The following is a 22,735-nucleotide window of genomic DNA, read 5'->3' as shown; positions in this document are numbered from 1 at the left end:
ATATTTTCTCATCTTCTGCAAGACAGAAGACATAGAACACCCGAGCCTAAGATTCCCCACTCCAGTATTATTTACAAAACTAGACTCGAAACTTAAGGAAACAAGGTTGCTACTTTTAAGTTTCATTTTTGACAAACTCTCTATTGGTAGAGTCAGAGTATCTTTCATTTTCATTTCCTTGAAACTCTCTATTGGTAGCGTCACAGTACTTTTAAGTTTCATTTTCCTTGAATTCTCTATTTGCAGAGTCATAGTCTCTCAACCAAGGCGTCATTCTCACAAGTTGCTTGTATACTGTGCAGATCAGCTGTCAGTGTTTTGTCTCTTCTTCTTCAGCCACCAGCACTACTAAAGGATGGCACTGTCAGAGTGGACACCTATCTTCAGGATGAAAGCAGATATGTTTAAAGAAGGCGACTCCTGGCGTCTGCAGTTTGATGAAACTCTTGTGCCTGACAGCCCGAACTCAGGCTGGGAGCAGTACATTCGAAACACAAGTGCCAGGTCAGTGTGTTGGACTACTTTTAATTAGTGTAGTGTTGTCATGTGTATGTACAGTATGGTATATCTTAAGTTAAAATAAATGATAGTTTAGGGGGCATATTTGGTTTATTTTGTGTATGTGTATATATACACAAACACATACTTGTAATACTGAAGTAATGTCAACAAAAATATGTCTCATTTGGGGACCAAAACTGGTGCACAATGTATATCTCTAAATGTTAGGGTAAGAATAAGGGTCAAGTCAAGGTAATGGAAATGAATGTTAATACTCATGCTATGTCCAGTGTTATATTGAGGGAAGAAATAATCTGGTAACACTTGAACGGCAGAGAAAGAGTATCATTTTGTTAAAGGGCCAGTTTTAACTTGGGTCATCTGTCATTTTTAAGGTTCCAATGCTCTGAGTGTGGAAGAACCTGGCCTTCCAACCGGGTGATGGTGGTCTTCCACATGCACCTGTCAAACGGGCAGGGCATTGTCAAAGTGAGGCCCTTCCGTCAGAACTGCAAGGAGTGCAGCGAAGCCCCAATGGAAAGGCCCAGCATCACCCCAGAGAACATCGACATCCTCCTGGAGAATCTGGTGGAGAAGATAAGAATAAAATGCTACCATGAAAACCTGGGCAAAGTAAACAGGCCCTTTGTAAGCCAGGAAGTCAAAAGTCCCCACGAGCCTGATCATTGTGAGGCCTGTAGGGAAGGCATCTGTACCAGGGATTGAGCTTGTGTTGCTATTAAGATAGCCTTTTTGTTAATTTAACTCATATAAACCACTCATAAATTATATAATACAATACTAATTGTATATATAATATTTCATTGTATTGTGCCTCATATTTATCAATAATCATTTGCATGTGAACTTTTGGATTTAATCTTGTTGGTAGTCAGTGGTCTTTAAAATATTAATATATCTGCTACAAAGCATTAAACAAGCCTTATCATCAGAAATGTGATGGACAAATAAAGCGTGTACAAACAATAATCTAAATGTACTTGTGATTTGTACAGAGGTATTTTTTTTGTCACTAAATGAGAGGAAGGAGGCCTGTCAATGAATTCCGACATTGAAAGTATGTATAAAGGAGTCCCTGAGGTAAACTGATCTGTAAACAGTACAATACTTAAATATCAAATATTATATTTGGACATGAGCAGGTGAAATGTAGAAAAGGGGATATTATGCATACAGTAGGTTTATTCTTTGTGTATGCATGTCGCTGCTAGGTGGTAACGTGTCTATGGCACACAGGAAATGATGTACTACATTCCTAACAGAAGAAATGAAGAGAGAGTGTCCCCCACACTTCATTCACAGGAGATGCACAGAGGTGGTGCCTGTACGTGACGGACAGGAACACCACTGCAATAAAGTTTCAACAAATTAAGCAGTGTCCTTCATAACAGCTCCAATTTCAATGTATGAGGCTTAAAATGACTATTTCTGCACATTTGTAATCAACACCATTGCAGAAGCATTGCGTGTTGGGGCAAAGTTGTATAACCTGGTTCATTTTGACTGACAACTTTAATATAAAATGAAAACTAGTTGGTTGGCAGGAGGTTTAGGGGGACACCAGAGGACACATGTTTCTCACAGGCCACCCACTGTTTATTTGCATTGGGCCAGCAGGTGTGACACTGATGCCACTGTGGTCAGTCTTCACCTTCTGCAAGTCACACATTCTGGTAGAATACATTAACTTTGGATTATCTTTGTTTTGTATGAAACCACCGACAGGGAAAGTAGCTGCCGTGCAGAGTTTTCCATTTCCCACTTCATTTGCCAGGGGTTTGTCCACATCACGCTTGGTTTACCCTGGCACTATGTATATCTTGGCCACCGAGGCTGAATTTAGTCTTTCAAGAGTGAGTTTGCCAGGTAAGTGGAGAGTATGCCTTTGCTGTCTGACAATGGTTATTTATGGACCGGCAACTCTCCTGTTCATACAATTGACAACTAAAAGCACATTTTCCAATAAAGCAGTGTGATTACCAATCTGTGTATTCTCCAGACGCGATACTGAAGAAACGGCTTTAATCAGACGACTGTAGGAAGATTTGACTCTTGCCATCATGACACCAAAGGTAAAGTATCTTCTCCTGGTGCATATTCTGTATGTAGTGATGTGTTATTTCAGAGGCTAAATACAGCATCAGTCATAATGCATCTTTTCTGTAACTGATAACCTTTTCCTAAACAATCCATAATTAATAGTTTTAATGTTTGTTTAAATTAATTTTTGTAACTGTGTTATTCTAGTGCCTCCCTCCATCAGTCATGCCCACTGTGGTCATCATTCTCATTCTTATGCCAGGTAAGCTTTTTGTTCAGCACAATATCGAGTATTAGGCATGCTTATATCAAAAGTGGTTTGCAATGAAGATAAGCAACAAGGTTATAAAAAATTAAATAGCTTAGGAGAATGTGCACTGCACGACCAATTATACAACGTAAAATGTAACAACTACTTGAAGACTTACATTTCTTTGTATTCTGCATTAAATTGGAAATAAGTTAATAGAAATCCCAATGATTACTGGTAACTAATGTTGAGACAACCTCCTTATTTTTCAATCCGTTTTGTTCGTTGCAGGTGTGCTGTTTTGTTGAAAATAAGCCAAAGCATGTTTACGGCTTAACTTTCTCATTTTTAAATCTTCCCTTCAGCTGTGTGCAGTGTCATCAAGGTCAACTGCTCTCAGCCGAACCAACCCGCCCTGCTGCAAGCTCTGCGTCCAGTCTTCAACCTGAGCTCCATACGACCCGTCATGAACATGAAAACCAGCACCAACGTCACCACATTCTTCACCATGTACGGGATACTAGGAGTGGTATGTTTCAGCTCTCAGTAGATACAAATAAGTAGCATTATACTGTATACTGAGTAACCCACTCCATTATGTTTCTGGGCTCCACTGAGACTTCCTTGAGGATTAAGTTGGTCCCCAAAAAACACATTAGAAACACGGTCACTGTTTTTGTGTCTTAAAGCAGGTTTTCTTGTCTTCCAGGATGAAAAGGCTCAACTCTTGCTCACTTACCTTTGGCAACATAATGTACGTACTGCAATCATCCATGTTCATATTTCTCAGTCAGTGATGTAGAAATAATTGTGGGATGATTTTGGGGTGAATGATGTGATTATTACTTATACGATACCGGCTCTGTGCACTGACAGCAGCTTTGTGGTTTTAGTGGTGGATGAACGAGTTTGTCAGCTGGGACCCAATCAACTGCGGCACCGACAGGATTTCTCTTCCCAGAACCCTGTTTTGGGGGCCAGATATTGTTATCAATGAATTGTGAGTATATATCTTATGTAAAACTAAACCATATTAGAGATGCAAAGTTTTTTAAATTGTTAAATAATTTCCCAAACCGGCTGGGCACAGTAGTTGTTACCAAATGTTACTGGAGTAAATTTTTTATTTCTAACTATTTGTATCCGCGCATTAATACACATTTAGTGGTCTAGAGTATTTCCGGAAGCAGCACAATGTATTTGGGATTAACTCAAAATACACTACAGTGCACTTGTTTGCTGTAATTAAGGAAAATGTCACACAACCGAGTGACTCATTCATGTGTTTTCATGTTGTGGCGAAACATGCAATATTTGTTAGATGGATGAATTCATTATTTTTATTTTTTCATTTTGTAAATTAAAAGAATTAAAGGTGCCATGGTGTCACTTGGCCAATGTTTCACTTATAACTCCTCTGCTTGTTTCTGTCTTGCAGTATGGATGAAAACACAGCCCCCACTGTCCCATACGTGTACCTGCATAGCGATGGTCGGGTGCACGATTCTAAACCACTCAGAGTTGTCAGCTCCTGTAACCTCGATATCTACACCTTTCCCTTCGATGTACAGAACTGCACTATGACTTTCAACTCCTACTTGCACTATGGTAAGGCACTTCCCCAAATGTCTTGTTTCCCGTCTTTATAGACTTTTGTATGCTGTCTTGGAAAAACATAAATATAAATGTAATGGTCAGCAAGTCATCTTTGTCCCTATTGTGAGCAGTAAAGCATGTTTAACTGTAATGGTGTAAACTTCTATTTTGGGACTCCAAAGTGTGCTTTTTTCCAATTAAATGGCCACTTACAAAGGGAAAAAAAACTCTTAAATAATGTTGTTGTGAAGGAATTTAAAGTTAAACTGTAACAAGACTATTATGCAATGTGTGCTGCACCATGGCATCTGCTGTTTTAGAGTATTTGAAAATGGATTGATCTGATGATTATTGAAAATGTGGGAGGGAGGAATATCTATCTATCACTTTTCATTAGAAGTTTACAGTGATAAGCTTGTGACAGACAACACATTTTAATAAGATATAAATAATATATATTCATTTAGTTAAACTATGAATTCCTATATTTATGTAGTGGATATGTAATGTGAGCTTGACTTTACAGGATATTATAATTCTCTATTCCTCCTATTCCCAGCGAGTGACATAAAGATTTCCCTGGGGAGGGATGCAGTTAACATTACAAAGATCTCCAAGAGGGTGATGACCACCATGGGGGAGTGGGAGCTGCTGGATATCACCTCCAATCATCACCGCGAAGAAGTTTATAATGATTACATTGATGAGCTTATATTTCATGTAGGTTGGTTGTCTGTAAATTGCAAGTATTGCACCTTAAATTGCATTTGAGTCTCAGATTATAAGAGTATTGGGTTTGAAACAAGCAAACCAACTTACCTCTACAGATCAGAGTGAGGCGCCGGGCCACCCTCTATGTGGTGAACCTCCTGATCCCCAGCTGCTTCCTCATCACAGTGGACCTCTTCAGCTTCCTGCTGCCTCCCCAGAATGTGGACCGTTCCTCCTTCAAGATGACACTGATCCTGGGCTACACCGTCTTCCTGCTCATCATGAACGACCTGCTGCCCATCACTGGAAACACCATACCTCTCATCAGTGAGTGTAATTCAGACTCAGCAAAGGTTCTCTGTATTTACTGAAACCTGTTACATCTCTAACTTGCTTTTAGATGTATTTGTTGCCTTCTGCTGTTGCTCTAGTTGTTACTTAGAAGCATCATTCATCTGTCGAATCAGTAGATGAGCTGCTGCAGGTGGAGTGTAGACTGACAGCTTATGGTCAAAAACAATGATATAATGATGATGCACCTTCTCATCACATATTACATATATCACATATTAGCACAGCCAATATATACTGCATGAGTTTAAAACAAAATGCTCGTTTGCTGAAAAGCTAGTATCCCTCATTCATTCCACCTGTTCAGTTAAAGTTACTACGACGTACTTTCATTTTGTGTTTATTTTGGCAGATGTGTTCTTCTCTATCTGCCTGGCTCTGATGGTGGCCAGTCTACTGGAGACTATCCTCATCACCAACCTGCTGTGCGGCTCGGCTGACTTCTCTCCCGTCCCTCGCTGGATCCAAGTGCTTGTTCTGCAAATTCTGGGCCGTCTTGTTTGCATGCCTCGGAAAACTAAAAAACCAAGAGATTCAGGTACAGAATATGACTTTATATACAGTGCAAAGTAAATCCGATGGATCAGCATGATTGTTTATATGCATTCACCTTTGTAGGAGTAGACGTAATAATATATTTTTTTAATTTAAACTTTTTCCCCTTGAAAACTAGAGATGAAACCCAACGTTGTGGTGGCGCAGCAAAAACCTGATGATCGGCGTTCTGAGATGGGGCCAGTGGTGGAGGACAAGTCCCTTCAGGAGCTGAGGAGCTTGGGCAAGAACCTCCAGGCCATCCGCCTCCAGGTGGAGAAGCTGGGTGGAAGCCAGGGCTCGGAGGACTGGATCCAGGTGGGTTTCATCATAGACCGCCTGCTGTTCGGCCTCTACATCCTCTTCATATCAGTCAGCTTCGTTACCATCATCATTATGTGGGTGAACTCGTACAGTCAGTAGACAACTGCTGTCTGTTTTGAGCGGCTCCATTTATGTAGCAAGTAACTTAAACGTATGTTGAATTTGATCAATACATAATCATTTTGTTGTTTAGATTGGAGCCAAGACATTTTTACATACTCTAAAGTTATTGTTTTATTAATAATAGCAAATGGTCTTATTATTTAATTAACTCTAATCAGCCGTAGAAGCCTTCTGTGTTATATTGTGCCATTCTAAAATGGAGGAAAACATTGTATACAAAATAAAATTACTTGAAAAGATTCTTTCAGTTTTGGACTGACATTCATTTCAAATATAATAATCATGTTCGAATAGTTTTCCTTTTTATTCATTCATTTTAACGTCAATTTTTTATTCTATATTCTATTGTAGAATCATATTACACAAACCAAAACTTTAAAATTATGAAATAAGTAAAAATTAAAAATCAAGGTGACAAACATTCCTCTAGTCACACAGAGTGAACAAATCCTTCACTGCACTAAAAAGGGTAAACTACATGGCCAAAAGTACGTGGACTAGGGATGCACTGATCCAACCTTTTCAGTCGTGATACCAATACCTGGGCTTTGGGTATTGGCCAATACCAAGTACCGATCCGATACCAGTGTTAAATGAATAAGCTGTCTGCTTTACTGTGTGGACGTGACTGGGATCATTCTTCTGTGTGTAAGGCAACATCAGGCTTGGCTTAAAAAGTGCTTTGCTAACTTTGTCAAAAAGAAAATAGAACAACTAAATACACAGACATAAATGTACTGAATTGTTATTTATTCAATTAATGATGTCAGATAACGAATCAAGCTTTTTGAATCGGTTCATCTTTAATGTGGACATTCAATCACAAGATTTTGAAACATTGCTGCGTTACTGAGGTCAGGCTGATGCTGCGCGATGAGGCTTGACTCAGTCATCCTAAAGGTTTGGGAAGGTTGAGGTTAGTGTTTGCCAAAAAGCAAGATGCACATTGTTGTCTAAATTATCATTGAATGTTGTTCCATCAGCATGTCCCTTAAAACCAAGAAGCCTAACCCAACATACATCTCCAAACTTTTGGCAATATAGTGTATCCTGTATTCAAACTACGTGTAGTTATTAAAGTAGCCTGAATATCTTGCATGTAACTTTATCTGAATATGCAGAACTCCCCAAGATGTAAGCAGGAGGGTTAAATCATTTATGTAAACAGCATTAATGTTGGCAACCTTTAAAAAAGTCACACTTTCCCTTTTGGATCTTAAAAAAATGAAACTCTATTTCTGGATATTTTCTGATGGTTTCCTACTTTTGGGACTTCGATTCAGGGCTTTTCTGGCTTGCCACATTTGGAATCAACTAACCTTTAGATTTAGGTATTTAAATGCACTTACTGTACATTAACAAGGACAATTATAGTTTTGCCGTATACTTTGTCTGTATTTGCCACCTAAAATGTATGTAGACAACTTTACAGGACAGCCATAAACACCAGACCCAATGTTAATGTTTTTAGTGCTGCCCGCGGAAAGTCAAGCCTGCTAAGGTTCTATTCATCTTCATCATCTCTGTGCTCATGCATGGTAAGTACAGCTCCCACTGTATGATGCAGTGATATATGTCGTAGAGGAAGTGAAAAGTTTTAAATTCATTGAGTTATTGTGATGGTTTAGCGAGGCCACTATGTACAATCAAGTCAAGAGAAAATATATTTGTTCATATATGTTGAACATTATTACTCATTTTATCAGTAGATGATTTAATGTCCTTCCAATTAAAGGAGAGATATTTGTATTAAAAAGGCACTTGTTTTATCCACAAAGTGAAGTTACAAACTAATTTGTGAGCATTCATTTATTAATTAAAAAAGAAAAAACATCAGTTATGTTCTTTGTCCAGGTTACTTATGTTACTATACAATTTGTTTGTTTTTTTAAATTCATGCAGTTGGGAAATACCATTACTTTCTGCTAGTTGGTGCAGCTAATCTACGCAACAATCATAACTGCGATTCATTTATTCCTCCGTAGCTCCTTGCAATTCTGTCATGCTGAATTGCTCTCAACCAAACCCGCCTTCCCTGCTGGAAGCTCTCCAACCTGTCTTGAACCTCAGCTCCATTCGACCTGTCATGCATGAATCAACCCGCACCACCGTCAGCATTGACTTCATCCTTTTTAGCATTTTGGGGGTGGTAAGAGACCATACATTACCCTAAAACCAACTCACTACTACGCCATGTTCCATAGCTTCTCAGTGTAAAAGCCTTCTTAGATTAAACTATGAATAACTGATTTTTAAACTGATTTTCTTTCTAAGTTCAACAACTTTACTGTGGTTATACCAGCCAACAAGACAATTTCATGTAATCTTTGTCAGTATCTATAATGTCTTTCAATGAAAGAAAATGTCGGTAAAGAAGGAATGCATAGGAATGAATGTTGGGCTTTTTTTTTCAGGATGAAAAGGCCCAAGTCCTGAAAACATATATATGGCAAGAGTTAGTAAGTACTCTCTTTAAAATCACCTTCTCAGTTACCAGCAAGAATAAAATTGTTCACCTCTTTCCACGCTTGAGAATTGGAAAAACATGGAAGTTGTCAGTTTGGATCTTAGATCTAGTTTTTGGGCAGATTTTACTGCATACCAGCAACAAAACATTAGATACTACATGATGTTATCGACCAAAAAAACTTGGTAGAAAATGTTTACAGTCAAAAAGAATGAAGACAATAATGTTGATAGCTGTAGTTTTATACTCAATGTAGTTTGTGTTGCATCTGTCTGATTCATGCTGCAGAAATGGAGGAATGAGTTTGTCAGGTGGGACCCAGAACAGTGCGGTACATCACGGATTACAATTCCAAGGAAACTGCTCTGGGTTCCCGATATCGTCATAAATGAATTGTAAGTACCATCACGGTGCAGCCGTATTTGTGGGTTGACTTTACACACATCAGTGGCCTGACCTTGATTGACCGCCACATCAGAGCTGTACTTATAAATACTTCTTTCTGTCAGAAAAGCATTGTTTAAATTGAAATGCAGTGTTTTAGCGCAGAGCCAAAACCAATTGGGTCTTCTTTTAAGACAAAACACAAACGTCGTGAACTTATGTTTAACTTAAAACTTGCTGTACTTATGTTTGTGTATTTTACAAACATAGCTATTCGTATTTGTACACAGAAAGTAGATATTACCAATCATCTTTACTGGCTTCTATTTGTTTTCGTCCTGTAGTATGGAGAAGAACTCCGCTCCATTTGTCCCATACACTTATCTGTATTCTAACGGCTTGGTGATTGATGGTCACCCTGTCAGAGTGATCAGCTCCTGCAGGCTCGACATCTACACGTTTCCATTTGACATCCAGAACTGCAGTTTAACCTTCAACTCCTACATACACTATGGTGAGTAGAAACAGATCTACACAATACCTGAGATGTACAGATTGATGTGTTTTTTTAATCGTTTTAATACACCTCTGTCAATTGAATGATCCAGATAGACATTTTTGTTACTAATGGCATTATAAGGATGAAATCTCACCAAAGCATTGACTATTATATTTTGATTTCAGCACCTTCTCTGCGGCTAGACCTCTCATCAAATGTATCACATATATTAAAACGCTCTAAAGAAGTGATGAAAACTATGGGCGAGTGGGAACTAATTGGACTCACAGTGAAGACATCCCTACTACCAACTACGAATGAAGGAATGTACCAAGAGATGCGCTTCTTTGTAAGGAAATATTGTAGACTGTAACCTTATTGTATGCTACACAACACAAAAGAGAAGGAGGTGCAGGATTGAAAAGTATTTTGGGAGGTCTTTTAGTCTACGTCACCAAATATTTTACTACAGGAAGTGTATAATGTAGAATATAACAATGAAAATATGAATCCATCACAGGGAATATTAACAGTTACCCTACTGAGGATGCATGACCATCATCATACAACATACGTTTTTGACACAGTAAAGTCTTGTATGCTGTGTTAAAATGTAAAATGTGTAAATGTGTCTGTGTTCTGGGATGTATTGTTTTAACTTTCGCTTGCTAGATGTTCTTAATTGTGATGATTTTGTATCCGCATAATTTTATCAAAAATGTTATATATTTATTCAAATACAACAAAACTTCTTAGAGCCATCTTTTCAGGCAGTGTAAAATTGAGTAAAACAGCTAAACATGTAATTAGTTCTGTTCTGTACAAATCTAAGAAGTCTGGTTTACCAGCTGCTGTGTATTTTTCGGCACCGCTACAGGTGTCAGTGAAGCGCCGGGCCACCCTCTATGTGGTGAACCTGCTGATCCCCAGCTGCTTCCTCATCACAGTGGACCTCTTCAGCTTCCTGCTGCCTCCTCAGAATGTGGATCGGTCCTCCTTTAAGATGACCCTCATCCTGGGCTACACCGTCTTCCTGCTCATCATGAACGACCTGCTGCCGGTCACTGGAAACACCATACCTCTCATAAGTCAGTTGACAATACCCTCCACTACTGCGAAAGTCACTTGAAGCCAAAAATTCAAAAATTCAATGATGCAGCTGTTTTCAGTAACATTTCTGTGAACTACCTGGCTAGCATCAAACACCAGTCAGACAAAGTTAGCCACTAGCTAGTGATAACGGTGAAGCATTTAACAGCTAAAGATAATATCATATATATAACAGAATATAAAGTAATTAATATCTCACTGGAAACAAATATAAAATGATTTTCTGAATACAGACTTCAGTTGGTATCAGTCATTCCTCCTGTCCTCTGCCCTCCGTCTTCCGTCCACCAAGTTGCTTTGTCTCAGCCGGCAGATGCAGTTTTTAAAAAAAGCTTTTGGCCGATGGTGTGTGCTGTGCTTATGTAAACATAGCAGCAGTGGATGAGACTGCAAAAAGAGCAGATTGAATTAGGTTTCACTTTTGTTATGTCCATGGTTGTTGCACAGATGCATTGATAAAGTATCCGCTTTTTACTCGCAAACATTTTATTGCACGTACAGTAACAAGCGTAGTTTCCATCAACTCGATTAATCTTGACTTCAGCAGTTTATCTGCTCGCTGTCTGTGTTTGTTTGTGTCTATGTGAGTGAGTCGTGGGAGGATCTCTGCCCAACAGAAAAAGCAGAGCAAATGCGTGCTGCAGCGTGATAATAAAATGCCACCAAAACATTTTAAAGTACTAATAAAAAGCACCAGTAACATCGGGGCTTATCAATACTACGGACTTTAATTATTTAGCACCGGCGCCAGCTTATAATATCGGATTACAGTGCAAGATGGCGGACTCCGTGGAAGAGGACCCGCTCCCTCGGAAGATAGAAATTGCTTTTTCTAAGCCAGTAAAAACACTACGATTCTTAGTTTCATTTAATGATACACCGATTAAAACATAGTTATTAATATTATATTCAATATCTGCCAATAAACCCCCCTAAATGTTACACACTCTTCCTTTAAATTCATCAGAAAGACAGAAACATGGCTCTAAATGAATGCTAAAGCTACGACGTATCTGTCTGATGAGTAAAAAGAAACTGCCACATTTGCCATATCAACTTAAACGGTGATAATGCTGTATGTCAATGGCCTTTAATGCTTGAAGTTTTCGGCATGGATTTATCTTGTTAATTTGTCTGTTAAGCGGGTATGTGAAAAAAAAAGAAAAAATTCTAAAAAGCACATTATTATAATTATTATTATTACTATTATCCCAGACGTGTTCCTGTGTCTGTGCCTGGCTCTTATGGCGGCTAGTCTACTGGAGACTATCCTCATCACAAACCTGCTGTGCGGCTCCGCTCACTACTCTCCAGTCCCTCGTTGGATCAGAGTGTTTGTTCTTCACATCCTGGGCCGCCTGGTACGGCTTCCTCCCAAGCCCAGAGATCGAGAGGACACAGTCATCCGAAATCCTGCTGCACAAGGTAGTCTGTGAGATTTGGAATGTGAAACTATGCAAGTCCTTACGTCAATATAAACAGTCCCAGTTGCCATCACCGCCCTCTTCTTATCCTCTACAACAGAAATGAAAGTCTCTTCTCTGGTGGCAGAGGACGGCGAGGTTTCACAACAGAAAGGGCCGCTGGATAAGGAGCTGGTCTGGCAGGAGCTGAGGAGCCTAGGCAGCGACCTCCAAGCCATCTGCCTTCAGGTGAAGCAGCGGCTAGGGGAAAGCCAGAGCTCGGAAGAGTGGATCCAGGTGGGATTCATTATAGACCGCCTGCTTTTCTGCCTCTACATCCTCTTCATATCAGTCAGCTTCATTACCATCATCATCATCTGGATGCAGTCAAACAACACATCCTGATGTTGCTTTCGAGTTTGTTTGTTTTTTCGTATTTGTTAACAGGCTTTCTCATAGTCATTGTCAATTACTACTATTACTACTAACTGCTGCAAGAATTGTGAAGGTTGGTCGAGTTGTTGCATTTGAAAGTTATTATGTTAGGGTACATCTCTCCGCTGAACTGTCCCTCTTTCACAATTCAATTTGATGTTTTGTGTTATTTAACCGTTTAACAGTTACGTTTTAGGGCACTGACGCTCTAAAATAAACATCTAGAGAGATTTTGTAACTCCTGTTGACTTTTCTCCAGCATTGTCAGTCACGCAACACATAATTGCATACTTGTACAAACAATTCGAACTACAGTCATCACTCTACCCTGGAGGATTATTGTAAAGAGGACAAAATGTATGTGTCTTACAAGTTCTTCTATTTGCCACTTTTCCTGAGTTGATGTACAGGGCCTCGTTTCCCAGAAGCATATAAAGGCTCGGATGATTGTGAGATCCGTTTTTTCCCTCTTAAGCCTGGTGTTTCCTAAAAGCATCTTAACTGGAAATACTGTTGATGACAAAGATGATCATAGTTTAGCAAGTGTCTCGTACCTAGAGTGGAAATCACTTAACTTATTGGGAAACGGGACCTAGGACAATACGTCTCTGTAATGTGAAGCATTAAAACACAAAACTGTTCCAGTTCCTTCTTTGCATTCATTTCCATATTGACATGTAACGTTACTATGGAAGCCCATTCCCAGCAGCATAAAAAAAAAAAAAAGAAATCCACCCAAAAAAAAAAGAAAGATTATGTTGTTTTTTTTATTTTATTTTATTTAACCGGAAAAAAAGTAAAAAAAAAAAAAAAAAAAAAAAAAAAAAGGTTTTTATGTTTTTTATTTTATTTTATTTAACCGAAAAAAAAAATTAAAAACATGTTTTATACTTAAAACTTATGTATAATTCATACTTTTCATCTTATTCTGAAAACCGGATGTTCGTCTGAAGAAACCGGATGTTGTCTCACGTTAATCTTTCCGCTAACTTTCAAAATCCTTCGCTCGCTCCCGATCTGTACCGTTTGAATGCGTTTACCGTGAATTTCAGCATATAGGTGCACTAAAATTTAAGTGTCTGCTGAGTTGACCACGGAGATCTGAGTGTCTGCTGACTTTACCGCAGCGATGTCCAGTAGTCTCCATTCCTCCACCGTCAGTGAGCAACGGACTTTCAAAAAAAAAAAACGCGCTATAAAATAATTGTTGGTGTTAGTTTATTAATGCGTTAACGCGATAATAACGTGTTAACTTGCCCAGCACTAATAATAATACGAATGAGTTTGCAAATATACTGTAATTAGTGTTACTATTAGTGTAATAATTTAAAAAAATAAAATAAAAAACGTCATAATCTTTTTTAAAAATTTTTTTTGGGTGGATTTCTTTTTTTTTTTTATGCTGGCGGAATGGGCTTCCATATGTTACACCTCAATTGTGCCTGCTATTGTAAAAAAAACAATAATTTTGAGAGTAATCTTTGGGATTAGGGATGTCACAATATGGAATTTTGATATCCCGATTATTATCAGAGGAAATATCCACTTCCACTTCTTATATATAGTCTATGATCAGGACGCCATCTATATCGTAGCTTCTTCAATTCCTACAGTTATGAAAAAGTGAGTTATATAAACCTGGTTACGATTAAACAGGTTAATCCCAACATCCCTAATTACGCTCTGATAAATTAGTGAATATTATTGCAGAGCAGAGTCACGATTCACACTGAAAAGTTTAAAAACAGTCAATTACACGCTGGGGAGAATTTCATGCATTGCCTCTATGTTTCGCCCAGCATACATTAAATAATTAATTTGTATAGTTTTCTCTTGACCTCTGTATTGAGTGAGATGTAAATGTGAGTAATGATTTAGGCTCATTGCTTATTTGTGCATTTATAATATTTGTTAAGGATGTGCAAACTGCTAAGATAAACAGATCTAACAACTGAAACCAACTCTAATGAAATGAAGAACATCGTTCACATTTTAATGACATGTACTCCCTTGTTTGGTTTGTTTATTTCAGTTGTAAACACTGTTATTATGACAAACAAGACATGCATGCAAGTAATTCAAATGTAAATCTGTAAGTAGAGTAGATCCATTTAGAAACAAGATTCACCATTTCTTTAGACACTTGGAATTTTGCTTTTAAATTGATGAGACAAGTTATGAAGGTGTCTTTTCATCCTTTCATCATTCCTGCTTCACGGTAAGAAAGAAAGAATATTGACCAACTACAAAATGAGTTGAATAAATAGATAATCTGTTAAAAGTTGGCTGATAAAACTACACAATAGTAGCATTTAATAGTGTAATGAGTTGCCTCAAATTTCAAATGGATCAATGTGTGTATCGTGTAGCTGATATGAAGCATGTTGTTTAACAGTGAATTAAGTCTTACCCCATTCTGTACCGATTACAAACAAAGATCTGCCTTTGAGCAAATATTAAGAAAAGTATGTATTTATTTGGTCTATCTCATCAATTTAACTCTTATCTTTTTTCGTATTTTAAAGATTTTTGAACTTCTTGTAATGCTGCTCAATAAATACTATTTGTATACATACAAGAATAATTAAAGTAATTTTACGGTAAGTAAAAAAATCAGATAAGAGTATCGATTAGGAACCGAACCGATCGAAGCAGAATAGAAAAGAGTGCTAGTGTTGATAAAATCCTAACAATACCCCCCCCCCCCCCCCCCCCCCCCCCCGCCCCTGAGGCTCTGAAACCAAATACCTGCTTGCTTTTTTTCAAAAAGATCTTTAAAGTCGTCCTAACTTTTCTCTTGCATTGTCAGTTAAACAATAACGATCAGCATGTTTCAACAAACTATCTGACTCTCAATCCCCTTGAGGTTTCTAGTAACTGGAACGACACTGTTCATGCGTCTTTGAGGTTTTCCTATTTGCCTTCCTAAAGCCATAAGCAGGTGAAGCGCAGGCCTGAGGTCTCATTTACAAAACAGTGCGTAGGATCCACACGGAATGTTTGCGTATATACAAATGAGGAAATATACGTAGGCCGGAAAAGTGTTATGATTTATAAAACCTTGCGTATGCCTGCCAGTGCACAATTTCCTTTAATAAATCCCAAATCAACTTATTATTCAGTTTTTCTTATGGTGACGTTGGCCTGCAATATGATTAGTGAGGATAGTGAGGATATGGAGCCTTTGTATGAGAACTGACACACTGGCTTCATTTCCAGACTTTGCTAATTTTCACAATCCATGTGTAGACGTGGTGAAATTGTGATATTACATCAAAAATATGTTATTCTACATGTCTCATTTAAAATGTAGCCGCAAGTAAACAGTTAAAACCGACCAGATCTTGTAAAAAATTAGGCAAGTAATACAGACCAAAGTGGATATTTACATGTTCCAACAAACCATTTAACTATGATCCATCTACCCTGGAAGTTAGGAACTGGAACAACACTGGTCATGTATTCACAAAGTTCTCCTATTTGCTTTTATTCCTAAGGCTAAAAGCAAATGACGTCCTGTACTTCTCACCTAGACACAAGTTAAACCGACTCCTGAGATCAATTTCAAAACATCATCAGCAGACATCCTGCTTTGGTTGTATTTACTTTGAAAAACAAGACATGACACAAGTCATTTAGAAGAAAAAGGTGTGAGTTGAGACTCAATTTAGCCAATGAGAAACCAGACACACCGACTGTTCAGCCGGTTGACGTTGTCCTTATAAATTGATGGGACATGTTATGGAAGTAGTTGAGCTGACACAGACAAGATGACACAGATGACAGCCCCGCTGATTTTCATCTGTTTTTCACTGATTCAAGGTAAGGAAGAAAAAATATTGACCATCTACTAGATTAGCAAATGCAATTAAACCAAAAGTGTGACATCCTAAAAGTCTGTGGGAAGTGTTATATTACAAATTAAACAGCTTTTCACAAAGTAAAGCTGAGAGAACAGCCATGCCGCTCTGTCATGCTGTATGTAGGTACAATGGTGCTTTGAGCTCAATGCTTATGTCAGCATGTTAGCATGCTGACGTTTACCATGTTTAGAATCTTAGTTTAGTGTGTTAGGATACCAATACTCACCAACAAGCACTAAACACAAAGAGCAACAGCATGTTACTGGTTTGCAAGTACATGGACAGAGACCACATTAAAGTGGGCATACGCGAGGCTGATGGTGTTGAAAATGGATCAATGCATGTACTGTGAAGTTGATATGAAGCATTTTATTAAACACAAGTAGTCTTTCCCCATTTTGTAAAGCATACAAATAAGTGAGTTAATACAAATAAAAAGAATAACCTTGAACGTAAATCAATTTAAAATGTTTATTCAACGTCACTTTATTCTGGAAGGATATATTGCAAAATAGAAATGATGAAAATAAAAACATTATTCAAAAAGGGTTATTGAAGCTGAAGGCTGAACGTTTTTACTTAATTCAAAATAACATTACAGTAAAATGTAGAATTTAAAGTATTTGCTTTTTGAAATTGCGCTGAGAGGCAGACGATGTTGTGCACATAATGAAATGTATTTGTATTTATGAAGTACGCTCGAGCATTTCCTTGCTTTTTTATATAATGTATTATTATTATTATATCCTTTAATGTTTTCTCATTTATTTAAGTTGCTAGGCCTGCTAATACTTTTGTTATTAAATAATTTATTATAGAATTGTCAATCCATTTAATAAATATATACATATTTATTTTCTCGTGAATTCAGATTCCGTATTTATTTCTCTTTTTGAACTCAGGTTTTGTTGCAGCATTGAACTGCACCAGCCCAACTCCTGCATCCTTGTTTGATGCACTCGAGAAGGAACTATTTTCCAGAAAACTACTGCGACCTGTAAAAAGCTTTTCAGATACATTGAACATATCTATTGATATGACTGTGTTGGGAATTTTAGGAGTGGTGAGTCCATGAGCTGCCCATCTATTCATGCTTTCACATACACATGCATAACTTTTTCAACCAAGTATATTGCAACTGAAGTTTATTCATTATTAATAATCATAAATTTGTCTCATCCCTAGGATGAACAAGCCCAGTCCTTGACAACATTCTTATGGCAAGTCCTGGTAAGTTTTCAAAGCACCGACCAAACATGAAGAAATTAAATCTTTTTAAAACAAAAACAGTTGTCATGAATTGGAAAATGAGCTACAGAGACCAGACCAGAGATTTTAACATGGGAGTCTATGGGGATTGACTCACTTTTGGATCCAGCCTCAGGTGGCCATTTGAGGAACTGCAGCTTTTGGCACTTCCCTGTTGGCTTCATTTCTCAGCACCGGAGGTTGCTGCTTGGGAACAAGTTTCAGACTTTGGTTACGCTGTAAATATTTGTTAGTAGTCGACTATGAGTATATTGCTGATCTTAGTCTTTCCGTGGGATTTGTTGACAATAATAAATAAATAAAAACATCACCAGACTGTGGTTGTTCTAAGCTGTACATCACAAAGGTGTCGTTGTGTTTAATGTAGGAGTGGGACATCGAGGGACTGAGCTGGGATGAGAAGGAATGTGGAACTAAAAGAGTCTCTGTCCCCCGAGAAAAACTTTGGGTCCCAGACGTCCATATCGCAGAGTTGTAAGTAGAAAGGATGTTAAATAGTCTGTAAAATTGTTAATTCATTAAAAAACAAAAGGAATCACCATCAATAGCACTTTTGTGCAGCTTTGTGTACAGCACAGTGGTTTATCTTTTACGCTAGTTTTGATCTATTTGCCACCATTTTAGAACAGGGCTGAATCAAGAACTGTGCCCAGTTTATAATGTTTAGTGATTAAACAATTATTAGTTACAGAAACCAAGAAAAAGAGTCAGCTGAGTAGAACATGAACCCTGTCCTTTTAAAGTATGCATGTCCAATAAAAGTTGTTTTTATTCTATTTTTTTTTTTTCCAGCATGGACGAGGACACCTCCCCCCAAACTCCCTACGTCTACTTATACAACACAGGTCGTGTGTATGACGATAAGCCCGTCCGAGTGGTCAGCTCCTGCCGATTAGTCATCTACACTTTCCCCTTCGATATCCAAAACTGCACGCTGACCTTTGGGTCATATCTACACTTTGGTAAGTCTGCGTAAAAAAACAGTAACAAAAGCAAAATCTTTTTTTTGGGGGCCGAAAAGCGCTCGCAGAGTGCTGGGAAGCATTTCATCCCAGGGCAAAAAAGCAATCCATGTGCAGCCTCATACACTCTGTCCTCATCGGGAACAGTTGGACACAGGCCCAAGGCTCTGCCCATTTGCACCACAAGCGACACTTCACACAGACCGGGTGGCTAATATGGTCAATTTTTCCTCAAATTGTATTCCAGCTGAAGAGATCCGAATGATTCAAAGCACCACAGCTGCAGAGGTCCTGAAGGAGTCCAGACAAGTGATACAGACAGAAGGGGAGTGGGAGCTTTTTGATATCAAAGCAGCTGAAACTACCCTGGAGATAGATGTTGGAAGCTACTCGGAGGTCAAATACTATGTAAGCTATTTATGCAATTTCATTTTATTCTGTATTTGGTATTCACGTGATATCGGAATTCAATATCACTGTTAAATCAGCTGCGATGCCTTGAAGAAACTGTGAGTAGAATATCTGAACTATCTAAACAATGTCTGCATTTTGTCAGTATTTCTTTCCTTTCAATGGTCAGGAACAATGTACATTTAAATAGCTTTTTATTTTTTAAAACAGCCACAGATTGAGTCATTGATTGATTGATCGTTTCTCTTCCCAAGATCATTCTGAGACGGCGGCCGCTCCTCTATGTGGTGAACCTGCTGATCCCCAGCTGCTTCCTCATCACAGTGGACCTCTTCAGCTTCCTGCTGCCTCCTGATAGTGTGGACCGGTCCTCCTTTAAGATGACCCTCATCCTGGGCTACACCGTCTTCCTGCTCATCATGAACGACCTGCTGCCTGTCACTGGGGAGACAACACCTCTCATCAGTGAGTGACACCTCTGATATAAGCAGATTTAAATATCAAGTTCGACATTTTAAATGTTAATCAGTTGCCCATCCTTGATGAATAAAGTTTGCAGGACAAATATCTCTTTATTTCTTAACCATTCCTTTTTTTTCGTTTCCTGCAGATGTTTTCTTCTGCATCAGTCTCGCTCTGATGGTGGCCAGCCTGTTGGAGACCGTGCTCATCACTAATATCCAGTACAGCTCCAGCAAGTACAGTGCGGTGCCTCACTGGATCAGTGTCGTTGTGTTACGATATCTAGCTGTTGTCGTGTGTCTCCCTCCGAAGAAGAAGAGCAACCGCATCACAGTCTCCCTTCATCCACCTGCTACAGGTATAATAACATTATTAGGACCCGAGCACCGACAACAATATATATATATACACATATATACATACATATATACATTACAATGTAATACAATGTAAAACATATGTGTATATATATGTATGTACATACATATATATACACATATGTTTTTACATACAAATACACATATACATACATAAATACACACACGTACTGTATATATATATATATTAGGGGTGTAACAAAATGTGTACTGGTATTGAACCGCTTGGTACAAGACATTCGGTTCCCCATGCGCCATCCTTACGGTGCCCCTGTGACCCAAACAGCTTTTCATGTCTACTACTTCCAGTTTTACCCAGACAATATAAGAAGTGCACCAGCTACAAAACTATGAAATGGAAACAGTGCTTGATGCAGCAGCTCTATTATAAACCAAGAAGACTACTACAAAAACATAATACTTATATATATATAATTCTTTTTTTTTACATATCTAGCAATGAATACCAGCATCATTCCTACAAGAGATCTTCAGAGCGTCTCTGGTGATAAACTTCCAGTGAAACCCCCTCTGGACCTGACCCTGGACGAACTGAGGAGGCTGAGCAGAGATCTCACGGCCATCCGCCTCCAGATGGACAAACACTTCCAGGGGAGCAAAAGCTCGCATGAATGGCAAATGGTCGGGACAGTCATTGACCGTCTGCTGTTCGGCGTGTACATTGTCTTCATCTCCGCCAGCTTCATCACCATCATATGCATCTGGATCTTGAATAACGTGTACATAGTTTGATCTCACAATTATATTGATCATCAGCATCATTTGTAAATAATAGAAACATGTTGAAGTATTTCTTGTTTGTTTGTTATGAAAGACGTATATAAATACTCCGGTCTGTCATAATTTAGCATCGGTGCTGAGAACCTATCCAACAGAACTATATTTTGATGTACATTACTGGCTGGTCTTTTCTGCTCTATAGGTATCCTAGCTAATATATTGAATATGAAGATATGGAATTATGAAAATATAGCCACGTGTAACTTTATCTTTAAATGACTTTATTAGCCATATGACGTCATTCAGTCTGCGGCACCCACACATCATTTCCATTCTGCTCCATTGGGTCCTCCAGCAAGTGTTTAAACGCAGTAAGACTTCACTGTACTGCTGCTGTGCTGGCGTGCACCACTTAAAAGAATGAAAATCTAACTTGATAAGAGAATGTGCACACCTGTTCAGAAGCATCGAGCCATGCATGTGCACATTAAGGAGACGCTGATGCTGATGTGGTGGATTGAAGCCATGTTGTAGAAATCGAACAACCGACACTTGCAGTCAGCTGCGGAGCGCAAAAGCCGTTGATGTTTTTCACATCGGATTTAGAAATCCAAGATCACATCAAAACATAATTAAGGAATTGCAGAACGGAGCTTCAGTTTTGGATAATCTTCTAATGTGCATATATAACCATGTATGATTTTATATTAGCATAGAGGTTGGCTGGAATGTTTTAGTTGCAAGTGATATGTTACATCCCACCAACACACTGAGTTATAACCACCTTTCCCTACTCTTTTTAATGTGCTCAACATTTGTAGTCAAGCAACCAGTATTTGCATGTTTCAACAAACCATTTAATGTGTACAAATAACTTTAAGTCCTTATTCAGTTTCATTGTATGCTGAGGTGTGTGGTTAAGATACTTGCATGCACACTTCCAAATTAAACTGACTTAACAAGTGAAATTGACATTTAAACAATATCGTGAAGTGACTCAATTAGTTAGTTACTTAAATTTAGCGACGCAGTTGCTTGGACAAACAAGACATGCATGCAAATAATTCAGACGAGAAAGACGAGTTATGCTGACTGAGAGCAAGAGACACCATTTGTTTGTTATGTAGGTGGATGAGCTGACACAAACAAGATGACAGAGGTAAAGGCAGCCGGGCTCATCTTTATCGTTTTTTCACTGCTTCATGGTAAGGAAGAAATTATTTTGGTTATCTACTAAATAATACATAATAAAACAAGCGAGAAATGTATTTTCTCACTCTGCATTGAGACATCACTGAGCAAGAGAAAAGCTACTGTCTCAAATATTTGAAAAATACATAGTAGAGTTTTATAGTATGATGATTGCCGCCTTGAATTTTAAACCTATTGTATGTGTGACTGGATATGAGTTGTATAAGGTTGTGGCACATTCATAAATACATTATGAACTTCTAACGTTTGTGGAAAAGCAGTGGAAAACAATCTCAAGTTTTAAGAATGTAAGTAAAATCACAAACTAAAATCTTATCAGAAAGACTAAAACCCAGTAAGATGTGTTGCAGAAAAAATAAACAGCTTTCCATAAACCATAAACCACTGAGTTCCCATAGTATGTATTCTGAGACAATACAACATATGTCAAAAGTCCAGGCCAGCAGAGAAGGCTTTGCAGGCCCTGACGGCCCGCCACTGGTGCATACCATATGTGTGGATATAAGTTTTGAAAAAGAATCAATGTATGCACCATGAAGCTGATATAAAGCTTCTTTTTTTAACAGTTTGTGAAGTCTTACCCCATTCTGTATAGCATACAAAGAAACATCTGCTTTTGAGCAAATACAGATAAAAGAAAAACACCTTTTTTTTTGGTCTATCTCATTAATTTACAAATCTTATTTCTC

General features: G+C 38.2%; 3 protein-coding genes across 3 annotated transcripts; all 3 read left to right on the top strand.

Moving 5' to 3' along the window:
* The first annotated feature begins 246 nt into the window (after nucleotides 1-246).
* On the top strand, nucleotides 247-1,485 carry LOC306695108 (receptor-transporting protein 2-like). Its single transcript, XM_079158253.1, has 2 exons — nucleotides 247-504; nucleotides 897-1,485. The coding sequence occupies exons 1-2, from the start codon at nucleotides 356-358 to the stop codon at nucleotides 1,225-1,227; spliced, it is 480 nt and encodes a 159-aa protein (XP_079014379.1). The 5' UTR covers nucleotides 247-355; the 3' UTR covers nucleotides 1,228-1,485.
* Nucleotides 1,486-2,582: 1,097 nt separating this feature from the next.
* On the top strand, nucleotides 2,583-12,719 carry LOC306694860 (5-hydroxytryptamine receptor 3C-like; the record flags this gene model as incomplete). Its single annotated transcript, XM_079157900.1, has 14 exons — nucleotides 2,583-2,594; nucleotides 2,770-2,824; nucleotides 3,178-3,341; nucleotides 3,522-3,566; nucleotides 3,706-3,812; nucleotides 4,251-4,420; nucleotides 4,968-5,128; nucleotides 5,236-5,446; nucleotides 5,823-6,008; nucleotides 6,144-6,402; nucleotides 9,647-9,816; nucleotides 10,650-10,889; nucleotides 12,127-12,336; nucleotides 12,436-12,719. 14 exons carry the CDS (start codon nucleotides 2,583-2,585, stop codon nucleotides 12,717-12,719), a joined length of 2,274 nt encoding a protein of 757 aa, XP_079014026.1.
* Nucleotides 12,720-16,519: 3,800 nt separating this feature from the next.
* On the top strand, nucleotides 16,520-20,846 carry LOC306694859 (5-hydroxytryptamine receptor 3A-like; the record flags this gene model as incomplete). The annotated part of the gene is made up of 9 exons (XM_079157899.1): nucleotides 16,520-16,571; nucleotides 17,515-17,675; nucleotides 17,798-17,842; nucleotides 18,249-18,355; nucleotides 18,674-18,843; nucleotides 19,091-19,251; nucleotides 19,509-19,719; nucleotides 19,865-20,074; nucleotides 20,614-20,846. 9 exons carry the CDS (start codon nucleotides 16,520-16,522, stop codon nucleotides 20,844-20,846), a joined length of 1,350 nt encoding a protein of 449 aa, XP_079014025.1.
* Nucleotides 20,847-22,735: the final 1,889 nt, after the last annotated feature.

The sequence above is a fragment of the Pholis gunnellus genome, assembly GCF_910591455.1.
Source record: "Pholis gunnellus genome assembly, chromosome: 4".
Classification (NCBI taxonomy): Eukaryota; Metazoa; Chordata; class Actinopteri; order Perciformes; family Pholidae; genus Pholis; species Pholis gunnellus.
The sequence above is the reverse complement of the archived record's forward strand: the minus strand, read 5'-3'. Positions and strand labels throughout refer to the sequence as shown.